Source organism: Drosophila montana, unplaced genomic scaffold (assembly GCF_035044405.1).
Source record: "Drosophila montana isolate Dmon_TW-CO22-7 unplaced genomic scaffold, ASM3504440v1 contig_2667_1, whole genome shotgun sequence".
NCBI classification, from domain to species: domain Eukaryota; kingdom Metazoa; phylum Arthropoda; class Insecta; order Diptera; family Drosophilidae; genus Drosophila; species Drosophila montana.
Genome location: NW_026997534.1, coordinates 207871 through 226885, shown reverse-complemented (window position 1 = coordinate 226885; position 19015 = coordinate 207871). Strand labels below are relative to the sequence as shown.

The following is a 19015-nucleotide window of genomic DNA, read 5'->3' as shown; positions in this document are numbered from 1 at the left end:
AACTGATTGATGGACTGACTGACTGATTGACTGACTAATTGCTTAACTCATTGACTGATTGAAAGACTGATAGGCTGACTAAGTAACTTATGATTGACTGGCTGACTGACTGACTGAAGGATTGTCTGACTGACTGATGATAGACCGACTGATTGACGTGACTAATTCACGGACTGACTGACTCATTGACTGATGAACTGCTTCCCAGACCGACTGACTGATCGATGGGATGACTGACTGATTGTTGTTCAAATCTTAAAAGCTAGGACAGTTGAAAAACAAGCCCAGCTGCTACCTGTATACATATATAAGGTCATCTCCTAGTCGGGCACCATCGATAGAGCAAAATAGCTTTGTTAAACTTGTCAAAAATGACGCCTGTTGAGGACGATGAAGCGCTCGTGTCTCTGAAAATGAGAAATGTGTCAAAGTCACAGGCTAGGCGCTAATATATATCATTTTGCCGTTCTGATCGCAACTATCCTGCAAGTCGTCCACCCCGAAGAGCTACAGCCGCCATTTCAGGCACAGTCGCAGTCGCAGCCAGCGCAAAGTTCTCCATTTGCAGTACAACAGCTGCACCGATTGCCGCCCGCTTATCTTAAAGGACTGCTCACCCTCAAGGGCAGGCTGCTGGCCAACAACGTCCAGCTGAGGCCTCCCTTCAACCCCAACAGCCTCAACAACCTCAACAGCCTGAACAGCCTTCAGTGGCGTTCACAGCAGTCGAACGTGGAGCAGAACAATATTCAGCTGAAGCCTCCTCTTAGCCCGAACAGCCCACAGTTGAGCTCGCAGCTGTCGAACGTGCAACATAATTTTCGTGAGGCGATCTCTGATTTTAATTTGGGGCTCGACATGCAGCGGGAGGAGGCGGCCAAGGAGCGTGCCGAGGCCAAGGATCGGCTGCACGAGCAGCTAGACCAGCTGGAAGCGGATCTGCAAAAACAAGATAATCAGCTGCAACAGCGGGAACTGCAACTGGCTGCCCATGTGTCCTCGGAACTGCCACAGCAGCTGGAGCAAATGCATGAGCCAGTGCAGTTGCCCTCCGAGCAGCTCGAGGTGCAGTCCCCGAGCAGCCAGCCGCTGCAGCCGCAAGTCCTGCCACGGTTCATGGGCCTGCAGCCGACAGTGCAGTCGCAGGCGCAACAAGAGCTGTCCGTGCGGGATTCGCCGCAAACGGACGGCAGATCAAATAACGATGCCAAGATGCAGCTGCTGCAGCAGCTAGCCGACGTCTTTGGGCAGGAACAGCAGCAACAGGAGCAGCAGCAACAAGAGCAGCTGAGGCAACAGCAGCAACAGCAGCACCAGCAGCAGCAGCCTCAGCAGCAGCCTCAGCAGCAGCCTCAGCAGCAGCCGCAGCAACTGCCACAAACGCAACCACAACAACGAGTCCGCTTGAATGCAACGCCGACTGATCCAGACGATAACGATGACAACGACGACGACAACAACGACGAGGAGGAAGACACAACGGATGCAGATGAGGAAGAATGTGACAGCACGTTGCCGGCCACCATGGCGAGCACAAGAAAACCCACCACAAAGCCGCCACAGCATGAGGAGACCGTGACAATGCGTGTGGAAGCTGATACAACCAAGGCTCAAACCAAGTCCGAGCTGAAGCTCACACTCGTTCCAAAGCCCCAAACGAAGCCCACAGCCCAACCGACAAGCAGCACAGCTGCAACAAAGCCAACGACCACGGCCACGACGCAGCCTAGTTTCACAACAGCCACCGGGAAGACCACCACCAAGAAGCTCCACTGCTGCACCAGGCCGCCATCCAAAGTGGACAAAGTGTTAAAGCTGCTGAGCATCAAGAAGGAGCGTAGGCAGCCACAGCAGCGGGTCCATCGACGGGCAAAGAGCGGCATCAAACCCGATCTGCGAATCGAAGCAATTGCCACATTGCTGCAGTATCGCAATAGCCACAGCGCACTAGCTCAGACAGAGCATAAGGAGTCGGTTCGGGTGAAGGAACCGGTGCAACAGGTGCAGCAGACACGCCCAGGCAAGAAAAAAAGAAAACAAATAAAAAGGCGTAAGATGATATCACGCAATCAACGCGGCATCGTCACTAGAAAGCAGCTGCTGCAGGCTGAGACCAAAATATGGCCCATTAAGATATCAATTTGAGACTGTGTAATGGACATTTTTATTTACAACAAATATATTTTATAATATACAATTTATGCAACAAAAGCAGATTAGAATTTCAGTTTAAATCATGTTTATTGTAAAGTGCAATGTAACAATTTTACCAGGAGGATAAATTGAACTTCAGTGTAATATAAGCAGAGCATAATATATATACCCATTTTTTCAATTAGGATATCGGGGAAACCAATATTAGAGACTAGTTCATGTTAATAACAAGGCTAGTGATAAATATACCAAGAGGATAAATTGTGCCGGCTTTTCTAGCCTGATTGCAAACTGAGACTTAATCTGTTGCTAATGTGAAGAGAAAATGTCATATTTATTGTGAATTTGAGGTGAATAAATACACCAATAGCTTAAATGCTGGTGCGGTTTCTCAACTTCATTGTAAGCTTATTGTAAGCTTATAATATGTATAATCATTTTATATTGAGCATAATCTAGCAAAAAATTAGCCTGTTTCATAATATGGTTTTTACATGTTTATTCAAAGTTCATCTGAACTTTATCATGAGGATAAATTATGGCGCATTCAAAAAGCTCATTGTAAATTGGAACTTTTATGTTTTCTGGCAACGCCAAAGTCAGCAAAAAATATAACGAGATAAATTTATAAGAGTCGAATCTCCTTGACTAGTTCCACATTTCTCTGTTCCATTGCCGTCAACTTATTCGAAATAATTGCATTAAAGTCCATAACTTATGTGAGTATATCTTCTTTATTCTAGGCAATCCGGACACATTAATCTGCGGCAACTGCCGGGAATGCTTCAACGAGCTGTCTGAGTTATTGGACCACAAGAAAAGTTACTGCAAGCTGAGGTTCACGTGCAAGTGCCAGGATGTGGCCTTTGCAGCAAGTAAGTCATACAATTCCTCACGAGGGCCGTGGGCGTGGGCATGGGCATGGGCGTGGCCATTAATTTATGATTGTTAAACACTTTTTGAGCCCCTTCCCTTCCCTTCCGTTCCCTTCGGTTCGTCAAGTGTCCATGTGTCTGTGTTTATCTAAGGCTCCGGCCTTGTTGCAAGTCAGCAACATCTGTCTGTTGTTGCGGCTGCCTGCAAATTCATTTAAAATTGAGTTATTTATGCGAGTCTAAGCCAGCGCCCAGTACGCAAAATTCCAACTTAAATAACTAATTAATTCTTGCATGTTTCGCCCACGCCAACAAACACGCATAGAAACGCCGCCAACGAGCGCCAAATTGCTTTGCGCCGTTTGCAAGGATGCATTCGCCAATCCCTGGGATTTGATGGTGCACGCACAGGCCGCACACATGGTTAACATTTACGAGCTGGGCGATGAGGTCGTCGCCAATGGCAATGGCAACGGCAACGGCAATCCCAGCCCCAACAACAACGATGCGACTGCAATTGCAGCCAATGGACATGGAATGGCCACGACCGTGGCTGCTGCTGCTGCTGCTGTTGCTGATGATGAGGCAACAACCATAACAAAGCACATGCCAACGTCAGCAACACTTAACAAGGAGCCAAATAACAATAACAAAATTAGCAACAATAACAACAGCAGCAGCAACAACAACAACAACGACACCATCGTCAATGGCCACATGTCACCCACAGCCCACGGCAACAACATTGCCGCCGTCGCAGTTGCAGCAAATGGCATTGATGTTGCTCCCGTCGACGCTGACGCCGACGTCGACGGCAACGCCAACGCCGGCGCCGCTGCGGCAGTCCACGATGGCCAGGCCAGCAGCGATACGGAGACATCGCACTGCATGGACCTGAAGTTTGGGCTCTGCGCCAGCCCCAAGGAGGTGCGTCTAATTGGCCGCCAAGTGCCGTGTCTTTTGCTAGAGTCAAACGCTTTCTTCTTGCAGGATCCGCAGCGTGACGATCTGTCGCTGGATGGACGCCTGTCCAGCAGCTCGCAGACCCATCACTCGGATGACATCAATATGAATATTAAGCTAATTAACGGTTCGGTGTCCTCGCGCGGCAGCTCGCCCGGCTTGGAGTCGGATGAGCCGCCGGCAACACGCGCCTGCATTGTGCGTACCCTGAGCATTGTGAGTATGGGCAGAGCAATTTGACATTATAAATATCTAAATATAAGACAACTGATTGATTGTCTAACTGAATGACTGACGGGCTGATTGACGTTTAGACTCGCCGATAGACTGAGCAATTGAACTGAATAGCTGATTGACGGGCTGACTGAATGACTGACTGATTGATGTCTGATATATTGACTAATTAACGGAGTGACTGACAGATAGGATTATGGACTGACTGACTGGCTGACTGATTAAATGAGATTGTCGTGGCTATTTGACTGAATGAAAACGGAATAAGCAAGAGATGATTGAGGGACCGACAGACAGATTGGATGATGGACTGACTGACTGCCAGACAGATTAAATTAGATTGACGTGACTGATTGAGTGACTGATTGGCACATTGACTGATTGATGGACTGACTGATAGACTGAATGTCTTAGTGACTGATGAAGTGATTGGTCGATGGACTAGCCGACTGTCTGACTGCTTAGCTGACTGACTGATTGAATGACGAACTGATTGTCGGACTGACTGACTGATTGATAAACTAACTGATTGGTGGTCAACGCACCGACCACATCGTAAGTGCTGGAAAGCTGTAATTTTGACGGGGTTTTGGAAAACTACACCCGCACCCCATCCGATCGACATCAAACATATTTTTAGTGATCTTTGCGACAACGGCCAAGGCCCCAACACTTGCCTGAATCATAGAATCATATCATTTTACGCACTTTTTGGAATTTCCCCATGAAAAACATTATTTCAATCGGACTTCTGGAACAACTATAAACTTTCGTTGTTATCTTGTCATATTTTCAGGAGGCTGCTGGTGCTACGACCACGCCCACTGCGAATGCCTTGAGCCTGATGTCGAATGGTCTCAGTTTGGCGCTGGCACCGCAATAGGCCAACAAAATATATCAATCAATCAGGCTGGACTTAATTAGAATCAAAAGCGTGTGAATCAGCATCCAGATATATTCAGAATTTAGGTACTATAATGTGCAGATAAAAACGAGTATTTTAAATACTCGCGTTGCTTTTGGCTTTGTGTATTGAGAGTGTAGTCGTGAGTGCGGTGCAAGTGCAATTTATTCAGTATTTTTGTACTAGACTTAAACTGAGAAGTGTTTAAACCAAAAAATTGAAAAAAAAAACAAACAAAACAAAACAACATAAACGTAAATAACAGCAAAACATATCATTTTAAATGTAGCAACTAGGTAATACAGTAGCTATAACAATTACAACTAATTAAATAATCTATATCTATGTGTGTATGTACCAAATACTACTTATATATGCCTGTCTTGTCTTTCTGTTCGTTTTCATTTTTGTTTTTGAAGCAAAGCATATTTTGGGTTTCAAAACTGCATATGAGAACATATAGGTAAAAAAAAAATATTTAAATTGAGTATACAAAAAAAAAAAGCTGGAAATAGTCCTCGAAAGTTGTTTAAATACAGTTTTAGGGCTAGTTAAACGGCATTATGTAGGACAAATGAGCTTTGTATATAGTTACAAATAACAAATGAATTAATTATTGTTAGCTGACGGACTAAACCCAAAACTTATATTTTATATACATAACATAATTTAACTAATATTTAATATACAAATATATTTAACAAGCCAACAATATTATTATTCAAAATACGTACCATGTGTATCAAATGTAGCATAGTGACAACAGGTGTTTCAAAAACAACAGCAAAAAAATGAAAAACTAAAAAAACCTTTTGCAAATGTCCCCAACAAAAACCAAAAGGCTTAAAAGTTATAATTACATAAACGGATTAATATTTAAAATTAATATATACTACTTACGTACACAAATAGTAGCTGCTATGTAAATAGTTTAGTTATATACCACAAATTAAAAACAAATATATTGTAAACAGTAACAACATTCAATTCAGTGTCCTCCAGTTAAACATGTAAACAGGCAGTAAAAAAAGAAAGTGTATTTAATAAATGAATATTATAAAAAACATCAATTTGAATTGTTTGAACTTTGGTTCACAAGAGCTGAACCAAGGTTGCAATGGGGTTTGAACCAAGCTGGTTCGAACCCTAACTTTTTTACTATGAGCCGGTCCTTTGATCGGATTAGTTGAATAAAGAAACAGATAAACATATTTTGCTTAAAAATTTTTCAATATTATGTTTTTTAAAATTTTTGAATATTTATTTGTTTTTATTTTGATTCTCTATATGTGAAATATGAGATAAATTCGTTAAACTACATTTAGTAAATTACAAATCGAATTGTTTTATTATAAAGTGGAAATAAAATGGTGCGTCGGGCTTCTAAGCCCGATTCCGGAATGTAAAAAAAAAGGAAATTAGGGGTTCACCCCGAGGAAATTTGTGCTTGGCTTACAGCACAGAGAAAAACTTAAAGCAAAGATCAAAATTCTGAGGAAAAGTGAAAGTTGTTCAACAAATTTCAAATGCAAACAGGCGGCAGGGACTCTCCGGCGGAGTTTTCAGTTTCGGAACACATTGGAAATTCTATTTGGAAGCTCATTAAAATAAATGATGATCAACTGCACACGACGGCGACGCAGTCTGTAAACAGGACAACAACAAGGACAATGCAAACATTGTTGAAAGCAAAGCGCCACGTTAATGAAAAGCGCCAACAAAAGGTGAGCCAGAGTTGGGAAAGGGGGGCTGGTAGGGCCCAGGTTGCTCGTCCTCCAAAACTTTCGGCACACAATGCCAAAATGCAGTTAACTTTATTAAAATGCGCAACGAAAAGGGCTCGCAGCATGTTGTGCAACTGTTTGTTGTCCTTGCCGCTGGGGCAGGAGCAGGAGCTGGGGCACCCAAACATACGAAGAGAAAAAGCATTTTTATTGCCGCTTAACTGCGGCTCCAGCTCAACTGCGTCTGCATCTGTAATGTGTGCCCGGCCGTTTAGTTTCTGTTTCGAGGTCGAGCTAAGCGCCTGCGGTCGAGTCGAGTCCAGGATTTAAAATGCATGACCAGGCGGAGGCACTGCAGCAGCCGCTATTCAATTTGGCCGGGGCTCGGCAAAACTTAAAGTGCGCAGCGGCTAATTAGAATGCCTCGCCCAGTTGCCAGTTGCCGGTTGCCGGTTGCCCCAGTCCAGCAGGGCGACTGCCGCAAAGGTAACATTTAGCCAGTTGAAATTACGAGTGGCAGCTCCCATTGGGTTGGGTACCTGGTCGCAAATTACGCGAGCTTAGCCAATGAAGTAATTGAAATGACACCAAAAACTAGCGTGAACTAGCAACATTTCACACCATTCACGTTTCACACGGCGTATGCGTGATGCGGCAGCTGCGTGCGTTCCTCGGGGGGTTCGCAGTGCATCCCAATGGTATAATAATGGAACGCCCGTTCAGCATAAGCTATATAAGGCGAGCAGCTGGCGGCCGCTTGCCTGATTCAGTCAACGTAGCCGGAACGCGTCGGTCATGTCGTCGAACAGCACACAGCCGCAGACGCCCATCAATGGACTGGAGGTGCCCAGGCAGGTGAATCTTGGTGCGCTGGCCACCTCGAATCAGTGGAAGCGTGCGGCGCTGATGGCCAAGTCTGCCTCGGCCTGCCGGGAGACCAATTCGGATGACAGCGAGGACGAGGTGGACACCAAGCAGCAGATCAAGTACGGCAGCGGCTTCCAGGCGGCCAAGGCCATCATCCACGAGTACTGCGACTACAGCACCATCCATGGCATCCGTTATCTGGGCGAGAAGAAGCGTCCGTGGTTGGAGCGTTTGTTCTGGGTCAGCGTGTTTATGCTCTCGATCTTCACCTGCTGCAAGCTGACCCTCAACATTTGGGACAAGTGGAACAACAATCCGGTGATTGTCAGCTTTGCGGAGAAATCAACGCCCGTCTGGCAAATACCCTTTCCCTCCGTCACCGTCTGTCCGGAGACCAAGTCACGTCAGCGGGCATTCAACTTTACGGACCTCTATTGGCAAATTCGCGATTTCCGCAACAATGTCAGCGGTGTTGCCGATTTGACAGATAAGCAGTGAGTAAATTGCCCCAAGGATATACCTAACATTTATAAGTTCTTGGCAGTTAATATCCCAGAAGTATCCGAGTAGAGCAAAAGCTATTTTGAAGGTGTGCTAATAATGATAGGAACTGAATCTTATATCATAACTAAATTTGTAGCTGGCATTATTATATACCCAGCGAAAATTGTCCTTGGTCCGTTTTACGGTTCGAACCGATTCTCTCCTTTCCGGCTAAGTTCGTGAATCGCGATGCCTAGGTTTCGGTTCAAACTTTGGTATATATGATATATAAGAAAATATATGTTTAACCGTTTACTAACACAATTTCAATTTTAAATTACAATTGCCCGTTGTACTGAGAATATTGCAAGCCGTAAATATTTTCATATACAAGATGCGGGCTAAATTTAATTCCTACCCAGAAATTGCATCTACCAAAAAAGGTAGCTAAATGCGATGCTTGGTACCAGAGTTATTTGTACTTTGGTTGTGATTCTCCTTTAAAAACTTTAATTAAATTCAGTTAGGCCTAAGGTTCAATTCATAGCTAAAAATATATTGAAGAACCGAAATGGAGTCGGTTGATTCTTGATTCAATTATCATTTTGCAGTCTTGATCTGTTTCAAAGTTTTCCTTGGCATTGTTATCGATAGAGTTGACAGCTCTAAGCTATAGAATATCTAATATTAAATATTAAAAAAATATAAAAATGCATAGAAAATCAACTTACGGCGCTGTGAGTCAAGTGTGCGATGCGCCTTTGCATGACATCGACTTTGGTAACAAGACCCGAAAGGGCATTGAGATTATCGATGCACTCAGCGAGGTGATACCCCTCTTTGATGAGACCTATTTGGACTGTAAGTGGCGCAATGCGCCCATCAAATGCAACGAGATCTTTCACAAGTTCGTCACCGAGGATGGCGTCTGCTACAGCTTCAACTCGCTGAGTCCCGCCGAAATCTTTCGTGCCGAGGGGTAAGTTGCAATTGTTGCAAGTAGAAGAGCTCCAAGCTCTAAGCTGCGGATTTCTGCAGCATCATACCCGATATTATATTCCGCGAGGAGAATCGTCTGGCCACGGAGTGGAATGTGGAGGATGGCTACAGCATTAGCGCCAACACCGAGACCTATCCGCATCGTGTTCTGGGCCCGGGCGCCAAGGCGGGCCTGTATTTGTTCATGGGCGGCATTGAAGTGGATTTCGATGACATGTGCCGTGGACCCGTGCAGGGCTTTAAGGTGGATAGCCTCGAGTATTTGTGATTGCAATTGCTTCATATATTCCCTCACAGATTCTCCTCCACACGCCAGGTGAGGTGGCGCAGGTTACGCGACAATACTTTCGCATACCCTTCGATCAGGAGGTGCTCATCTCGATACGACCCAAGATTATCACCACCTCGGATGGCCTGAAGCACTATGAGCCGCACAGGCGGCAGTGCTACTTCCAGAAGGAGCGTCATCTGCGCTACTTTAACATCTACTCGCAGACCAATTGCGAGCTGGAGTGCCTGGCCAATTTCACGTTGGCCAAATGCGGCTGCGTTAAGTTCTCCATGCCGCGTGAGTTCCGAGCTGCGGCTCGCTGCTGCTTTGATAAACTAATGTGGTTCCTTCTACTGTGGCAGGCAATGTGAATGTGCCCGTTTGTGGAGCCGGCAACTTGAAGTGCTATAACGATGCCGAGGATGAGCTGCTGCTGAAGGAGTTCGAACAGGGCATGGCCACCGAGGGCGAGAACTATCGCGGCCAGACCGACTGCAATTGCCTGCCCTCCTGCACCTCTATAGCATATGAAGCGGAAATTTCGCAGGCTGATTTCGATTACAAGACAGTTGCCAGCAAGGACAAGGCCGAGGGCGAGGAGACAAAGCGCGAGGGGTAAAATTCGGACGGTCTGGCCTTCTCAACTTTCACTCAAAATCCTGAACCCTTTTTTTTTTGTATAATTCGCAGCATGAAAATGTCACGGGTCTCGATATTCTTCAAGGAGGCGCAGTTCCTTACCTCGCGCCGCTCGGAACTCTATGGCACCACCGACTTTCTGGCCAATTGTGGCGGTCTGCTGGGCCTCTTTATGGGCGTCTCGACGCTCAGCATTGTGGAGCTGGTCTATTTCTGTACGGTGCGTTTGGTTTCCAATTTGCGTATGCGTCGCAGGACACGCAAGGAGCTGTCCCTGGCCGCCAGCAAGGAGGCCTAGTAAACGCCAAAATGAAGACTGCCGCTTATCAATAAACCAGTGGCAATTGAAAAGGATTCCCCCTTAGTAATCTCTCTCTCTCGGTGTGTGTGTGTGTGTGTTGTGTTTTAACTGCAAACAATGGAAATAAATTTGTACTCTTAGCACAGTCAGCAATTGGAGTCGTTGTCTGGGCATAGAATGGTGCCCGCATATGCTGGCAAAGTCAAACGTTGTGGCTGGCTGTTGTGTGTGCATTTCAAATGGAATCAATTATTTTATTGTGTGTGATTTGCTGCTGCAATTCAATTCGATTGCCGTAAGTCAACAGACGCAGAAGTCGGCGCCAGAAGCCAGAAGCCCGAAGTACAGCCAAGGACTCATCTCCAGTCTCATATGTTATGCAAGGACAGGCCTTTTGATTTGGCAGCGTCTCTGACTGCTGCCAATTGACTCGTCACGACTTGGCAAGACTTCCTTCCACAGCCTGCGAGGATGGGCCACACCCGTACCTTTAGCTGTGCAAACAGCTCACAGCTAAACTCAACTCAACTCAACTCAACTCGGCTTGGCTTGGCTTGGCTCGAGTTGTGTGCGTGCGGCTCTAATGGAAATCCAATTGAATTAAGTTAATTATGTTGGCAAATATTTAAACAATAGCAGCAATTTATGCACACCACCCACCCACACACACACCCACACACACTCACACACACGGTCAGCCACTGGCTGCTTTAAATTTTAAATTATGAGCTGCAGTTGTCGTTTAGTTTAATTCAATTTGCATGCACAACTCGCGGCCATTATTAGCATATCATTTGCAACTGTTGTGCAACAGTTGTGTGCCGGCTACGTGCATGAAAACTCTCATACACACACGCGCAACGTTGAGTTCATTATGGCAACAAGTGTCGAAATGTGTCGAAATATTGCAAATAAAGTTGACACATTTGCATACCTAATAAAATGTTCCCATGCACATGTGGAAAAGTTACGATTGCAACAATTGGGGGCGCCACCACGTTCGGGCACCATGCGGCGCAGCGCTTGGCCTGCCGCATTCAGTGGCAGGCATGAAAGTGGCATGCCTACGTATGTGTGTGTGTGTATGTGTGCACTTGCCACTCGCCACTTGCCACTTCAACGCTGCATTCGTGCACGCCAATTTTATTCATATGTGCACAAGAAAAAAAAAAACAAAAGTTAAAATAAAATTTATGACAATTTTATATTGATGTCTGACGCGGCTGTCTCCAGAGCATTATGGATCACATACATATGGAGCATAGTGAGCATTAAAGATCATGGAACTTTGTCGCAATAGATGGACTGTTAAGGAGAATAAACGAATGAGGTATCGTATTCAGTATATTACATATTTGAATTTGGGTTTAAAATCTATCTCTATAAATTATTAAAATTAATTATTTATTTAATATATTATATAAGCGGGCTGTATGTGTAGGTATGAACCCTACGTTTCTATCACAAGACACGCTTTGCTTTGGATTTCACATTTGCAAACACCTTTTCGCTCTTACGTAGCTTTAACTTGTTGGGAATTGTAAGCGTCTAGCAACGATAAAATGAAAGCGAGCAATATCCAAGTTCACTTTTTGTACGCTTGATTTAATCTTTAGCTCAGTTCAAGCTTTAAGCTTAAAGAAAAACGTCGATTGATATGGATGCAACAACATTCATCGATAGTAAAAAGTGAATCAGCTTCATTTGAGCATGGAAGCCCGTTCCACTGCTATATATCCTATTTAAACCTTTACGAAATCCCCAAAAATATGATTTATGTTTCCAGCTAAGTTTTGTTGTATATATTTGAAAAGTGCTGGAGCAACTCTCGCAGCTGGTGAGTGCTTGTATCTGTTTGTCGCATTAACAGCGCAAATGTGCATAATGTGACATTGGCTATTAGCGACTGAAAGCAGCTCGTCAACTTTGGGCGATGTCAGTAATCAATTTGCATTTAAAAAGCCAGACGGCAATAAAGTGAGTATAACTTCGGCAGGAACATGACATTTGACATTGGCAGCGACTGCAACGACAGCTGAGGACTTGACAGGGCAAACTCTATAACAATATCAATAAAAAGTTGTTCGCAGTTGTTTTGTAGCAATTGCAAGAAATTGCTGGGAATTTGTAATTAAACTTTTCCACAATGCAGCCCGCTGCTGCTGTCCGCAGTGTCTGGCAGCGACAACGCCAACGACAACGCCAACGTTAACAAAAACAACAATCAAAATGCCTGGCAACAGGCAGCCAAACAAGAGAACAACAAACAAACCAACGCGGCATTGGCCAACGTTCGCCTCATTTGCTTGGCATAGCTTTAAATTTCCGGTTTCCGGTTTTAGGCGCTGCACCACACTGGTCGTACGCTGCCACACACTGGTCGCCATTGGCGGCCATGTTTGTTTGTATTTAAGTCGGTTCCTGAGCAACATTTTGCGGCATGCAACAGCACGCGGCTGTCATGTCAGGCGGCTCATGGCTGGCTCTGCTAGTTAGTTGACTTTTGGCTGACTGCTTAAGCGGAAATGACTTGAATGCTTTTCCAGGCACGACACACGACCCACACACACACACTCACACATGTGTGTCACACGTGGCGTATGCGGAATTTCGCACTCGATTGCCAGGCGCACCTTTGGGGCAGAAAGTTTTGTGCAACGCGATTAGCGGTTTGCGTTTTGTTTGCCTCTGTGTGTCTGAGCCCCAAATGCCGTTTGCATATGCATAAGAGACAGCCAGCTGCAGCTAACAACAACAACAACAACAACAACTGGGATAACAACAACAAACTGTAATTGCAGTTTTAGATGCAGTCAAGTTTCGAAAAGTCATTAAAAACTTCTGCGCAACAACTTTAAATGCGATTTCTCGAAATTTTTGATTAAATCGCTTTCCGCAACTCGAAGATGTTGCGGCAAGACAATTAATGAAAAATGCATATAGCCTCACAAAATGGCAAATCAATGTTTATCGTGACATCAATTGCGAATTGACAGCCACCTACATATGCCAGAGACACACACATATGTACACTGAAAAAAAAATCAATCAAGTATTTCGTACTTGGCTACGAAATAGCGTAAGTTCCGATTTTCTTAAATTAATTATAAAATACTTGAAATAAGTCTTTGTTTTTAATTCCGCAGTTCCTTAAATAAGACTTATATAAAAGTACAAGGGCTTGATTTAATCGGAATTAATTTAAGGTTTGATTTAAGAGTGAAATGGGCTGTTTTCAGCATGTTTGGATTGAATTTAATCTTAAAACAAGCTATGTTCGAAAAAACTGAACTTAATTCAAGCGAGAGATTACATTTCATTGGCCTATCAGCTTTTAATTGTTTTCAGTACTTAAATCAAGAATTACATACCTAGCTTGACTATTATTAGATTTATTTTAAGTTCGTTTTTTGCTTAAAATAATATTTTTTATCTGCAGTTAACTTTTGCTTGACTCTTAAAGAAGTTTTATATAAATAGTTTATATAAGCAAGTTCTACTACGAACCGTGCCTAAAATTTAAAGTCGATTTTTACCAAAAACTAACAAAAATTCACCTATGTTATCCCAATTTTTTTTTAAGTGTACATATACGTACACATCCGCACATTGTCACGTAAACATCGCGGCGTTGTTGTGGCTTGGTTGGAATTTGTATGCAAACCGCGCACTAAATTAGATTCTTTTTTACTGCATTGGCATCGCCTGTTGTTGATGACAAGGAGCCAACCAGGATGCGGATATACTTAGATTGACTCGCTGTCGTTGTCCTTGCAGCGACAGCAGCGCGGACGATAAAATGCGTAAGCTCGTTAAAATTGCAGGCGTCGCTCCTTTTATAATACGAATAATGATCGAGTGATGGGCGAGGGAGGTCGCCGCCTTAGCGGCTGCTATTGATTTGACTTTTGCGTGCTGCGCCTTGCGTAATGCATAGCGAAATGTTTGATATCGCCTCAGTCGGGCAAGGGTATCAATAACTCCCCCACCACCACCACCCCCACTCCTTCTTCGAGTTGGGCTCGCGCATAAATTGTTGATGAGCGTGTGAAATGCCTGTTAAATGAGGTCTTAACGGCAAATTTGTGGCCTGTAAAACTTGTCTGGCACAACAGATGCGTGTGACATGTAAATTTTTATGCTCTTACGAGTATCGTAAAAAGGAAAACTAATGTCGAGGTGCTCTATCTCGAGAGTCCAAATAGTGTATACACCGAATCAGGGCTTTAATCTAGAATAGTGTTAGGAAATAAAAGTAATTCATATTTCTTTAAATCCTCATTTTCTGTATATATGTACGTATGTGTGTATGCCTAAAAGCATTATGCATGTATGCTTGTGCATGTGTGTATGTATGTATGCATGTAACTTATACCAAACGCAGAGCAACTTTACTTTTCGTCGCGCTGCAAGTTTAATAGCTCTCATTTTTAAATAGTGCCCTACTATGCGATTCTCATAGATTCAAGTAGGCCTAGCTTCTTGCTTTTATAGCAAGTGCAGTTTATTTTCACATTTGTTGTTTGGTGTTAGAATTATTTAATTTTGTGTGTGCATAAACCAACCTCTCAATATCTTTTCTTTTTACAGAAATGTGCATTTATAAAAGTCTACAAACAGATGGCAATAAAATACTCGAGCATGTGAGTGTCAAGTTTCAGGTAAGTACTAATTTCAAATATACATCTGTTTGTGCTTATAAATACTATACTTAAGCAGTTCAGACCTTCTTGAGGGTTACCTCCTAATACGTTCTAGTTTGGGTTTCAAAGATAAAATTAATTATTAAATGTTTGCCAAGGTAAAAAAGCCGGCAAGAACGGCTATTGGTATAAAGGAACAATGCATTTAACTTTGTAGGAAAGTGTGTTAAGCGTTTCGGAGAATATAATCAAAGACAAGAAAACCTTTTGCTCCACTAGCAGTGACTCATTCCACATTGTTTATCCACATCTTTACGAGGGCTGGGCTCTGTTGGCCCAAAGAACATAAATTAAATACACTCACATACAGACTCAGATACTCGTACTTATTATGCATTACCTAATGAAAAGTGGGCTGGCTGGGAGCTGGGCAGCAGCAGGAGCTGTTGGAACTCTCAGTGGGGCTGACAGGAGGCGAGGCGTAAGCAAATAATAAATAAATAAATAAACGAAAAGCGCAAATAACATTTGAGCGCCAGATTTAATTTCTAACGTTGAGTGCGCATATTAAAACGGGCAGCAGGACGAGGCGTTGCTGCAAGGACGAAAGCCAAAGGCAATGTGGCTCCGGGCAACAAACAAACAAAGATGATGCGGATATCACTGCGTCTGCTGTTGTTGGAAGTGCAACGGAAATGCGGGTTACGGGAGGATGTGGGTTGGAGGCCGTGTGCTGGCTGGTGGAGGCAACGGCGACGGCGGCTTGTGGGGAATCCCAAAGAGAAACAATAAAAGCGCGCGCGCGAGAGCCGGGCAAATGTTGGAGAAATTAAACACGCCAAGTGTTGGGCGTGGCGGAAGGCGTAATAGAAGTTAGCGCGGATAAACAATGAATTACGGAATCATGAAAGCAAATTGACTTTAATGCAAAAATCAAATATTTACACAGCGCGAGAAAAACTGAAGGCAATGCAATTGCAATCCCATAGCTGAGGGGAATGCGTGCAGAGACAGCAGCCAGGCAGTCAGACAGCCAGACAGCCAGATAAACAGACATACAGATGAAAGACAAACAAACACAAACAAAGCCTGCACACACACACATATATACACACAAATTGAGGTTATGTTAGACGTTGCTTTGGCCCCAAAAACTCGTTTCGGCACTTAAATGCCAATGCACACACACACACATACATATACACACTCCCACACACACACACATCATGGCTGAGCTTAGATATGACGAAGGCAGGTTTGAGTGGTGGTTGATGAGGGTAAGCAGGGGAAGGGGAGGGGGGGCAGCTTTTGTGCGCCGTTGGTCTGCGGCGTATCCGGTTTTTGAGTGTACGTTATTCGCCCGCTGCTGTGGCTGTCCGGCGTGTCTGGATTTTACGATTTCATTCATTTTTGTGGCTGCCATTTGACGCCACAAAATATTCAACAAAATTTTATTTCCAGAGCTCCGCACAGCTGCACTGGATAAATAAAAATAAAAACTATTATCTAATGTTCTGTAAAGCGAATGGCAAACATTTCAAATGCAGCCTTATGACTCTTGGCAATTTGTCTAAGAATTTTTCCAATTAGAAAACAAGCAAAGCTAACAACAAAAAGAAGGGCAAATACAAAAAAAAAACAAGGGAGATGATAGCTGTGGATGCATTGCACAAATCTGCAAAACCATAAAAGTGTCGCTTTCAATTGTGTGGCCAAAACCCAAAAGCGACAAACGACAATCGAAGCCAACAAGTGAAATTGAAACATTGCACGGCTACAAATTGATGATGAAGTGTGCTCGGGTGTCCTCTGGGATTTTTTTCGACCTTTTTTTATAGCCGCACGCAGTGGACATGGCGACTATGTTGATTGCTTTGTGTTGTGCTCAAACTGTTTTGATATTCCTGAATAACAAGGATTTTTATGTTCATTGCAAAGTTCACGGCTACTCTCAATAAAATATTATTAATGTACATTTTTGATTTAGTCTTGAATATATAAGTGTGTACAGCACGATTTTTAATGTTCATTGCAAAGTTCATGGTAAATATTGTTTTGGAATTTTCCATTTCCCATGAATATAGCCCGTACTCCCATAAACTATCATAAACTATTGTTCAAAAAGAGATAGCTAATTTTTACAAGCTCATTGCAAAGTTCATGACAGCTCCGATTAAAGTCTTATATAATTTAATATACATCACGTTTTCTCAGGCTCTTTAAAAAGTTCATGGCAAATATTGTTTCAAATTCTTAGAACTGGCTCGATTCCCCACGTTCATTGCAAATTTCATTGTAACTCACGTTTTCAGTCCTGAAGAGATGTTCAGCTTTGTTTGTCATGTTCATGGCAAAGTGACTCCCACTTGTTGGATAGAGCATTCGTGTTTCGACTTGCAGCATTCCAATTCGTCAACGTTACATATTACTTTTTATTGCTCTGCGAGGCGATGATTGACACCTCGTCTGGCAATAAATTTTTAATTTTCAAAGCGCCGTGATAGACTACTGGCTGACTCTCTTATGGCCTGCCTGCCTGCCATCCAGCCTGCCCGCCCGCTTGACTGACGGACTGGGGACACGCTCTCGATGCGGAGCTTGTTAAATTCAAATTAGAGCCTTGCTCTTTCATAGAGTTGCCGCTGACAGCGAAGATAAATGACAGTGCGCTGTGCGATCGCAACAAATTAACCTTGTTAGGGGCTGCAGCCAGCAACAGTTACAAGTGTATGTAATTTTTTATCGTCTCCCCAGCAGACACGCCGCCCCCAAGCCCCCAGCCCCGAGTCACCCCGCCGCCTCAAGAAGCTGCAGCAACTTAGCCCACTGACTGACTGACTTATGAATGGCGTGTGGCAGTTGCGAGTGGGCGGGGCTCCGGCTCCGGCTCTGCTCAGCATCGATAAATCAGTTTGTATATCAAATTGAATTCACGAGCGTGCACTTGACACCAGCACACGCACATTTATCAGCCGCCGCCGCCGCCGTCGCCTCGCCTTCGCCAAATGCAGTCGCAGTCGCAGTCTGCAGCAGAAACAAAGAAGGACGCGGCAAATCTTTGGCATTTGCTGGCGCTTTAACTTGGGCATGAAAAGAAGCCACAAAATTTTAATTTCAGCTAAAAGCGAGGGCAAAAATATCAGCGCTTTGCATTATAAATTATTCATTACATTGGGCGCGACCACGCCCACGCCCACAAACAGCAGCAGCAGGAGCAGCAGGAGCAGCCGCTGACGGCTGCTCGTTTGCACCTAATTTGATTTTTAGTTGTGTTGAATGGCTGCTGGCTTCCCGGACACGGACCCGGACCCGGACCCGTCTCTGGTTACGGCCATCGCCCAACGCTCCAGCTCTGGCTGCGTTGCGGTTTGCCCCGTGGCAATCTTTTTGTTGTTGCCACACAGCGAAGGCAACAACAACATGTGAGCGCTCACGAGGATTGGCCACGCCTTGGCAGCGTTTCATTCCTTGCTTCTGGCTCCTTGCCCGTTGCCATCTTTGGGCTTCATTCATTTCGACTCCGTCGAAAAAATGTCTGTTATGTGGCTGGCAGAATTTTGCAGTAATTAATGGCAACTGTTTGATTAAAAAATTCCATGGTCCGGATACATTCATATATGAACCGAACTGAGCTGAACTAAGCTCAACCGGGCAGAAGCCAAGTGTAGACCACATCAAATCTATGCAAATACCAGAAATCGCTTGTGCTTGGCAATTATTTCATAGAGAGGCGACATTTCTTTCGGTTTATGTGCAACGTGTCGCTTTTATTTTGTTTCTGGCTAAGTAACATATATCCCATATCTACATTTGCATTTTCAAAAAAATTGTGAATAATATTGATATACCCTCTGAGAAAGGGAATAGGGCAAATCGGATGGAAACTAAAAAAATTTCTATAGATCGGAAATTTTTGTTTCCTTCAGATACTCTTGATTCAGGCTCTAGATTGTGAGAA

General features: G+C 44.0%; 2 protein-coding genes across 2 annotated transcripts in view; both read left to right on the top strand.

The window, feature by feature from the left end:
* Positions 1-5202, top strand: part of LOC135429462 (putative mediator of RNA polymerase II transcription subunit 26) — a 36814-nt gene extending 31612 nt beyond the window's left edge. Inside the window, exons 6-9 of the mRNA XM_064683765.1 lie at positions 2898-3029; positions 3355-3956; positions 4020-4208; positions 5023-5202. Coding sequence (XP_064539835.1) covers positions 2898-3029; positions 3355-3956; positions 4020-4208; positions 5023-5109 — 1010 coding nt within the window. The 3' untranslated portion in view covers positions 5110-5202. The remainder of the gene's footprint in view (positions 1-2897; positions 3030-3354; positions 3957-4019; positions 4209-5022) is intronic.
* A 2426-nt stretch (positions 5203-7628) lies between these two features.
* On the top strand, positions 7629-10563 carry ppk26 (pickpocket 26). Its single transcript, XM_064683766.1, has 6 exons — positions 7629-8215; positions 8923-9183; positions 9243-9447; positions 9501-9771; positions 9837-10089; positions 10165-10563. The coding sequence occupies exons 1-6, from the start codon at positions 7650-7652 to the stop codon at positions 10409-10411; spliced, it is 1803 nt and encodes a 600-aa protein (XP_064539836.1). The 5' UTR covers positions 7629-7649; the 3' UTR covers positions 10412-10563.
* The last annotated feature ends 8452 nt before the right edge of the window (positions 10564-19015 follow it).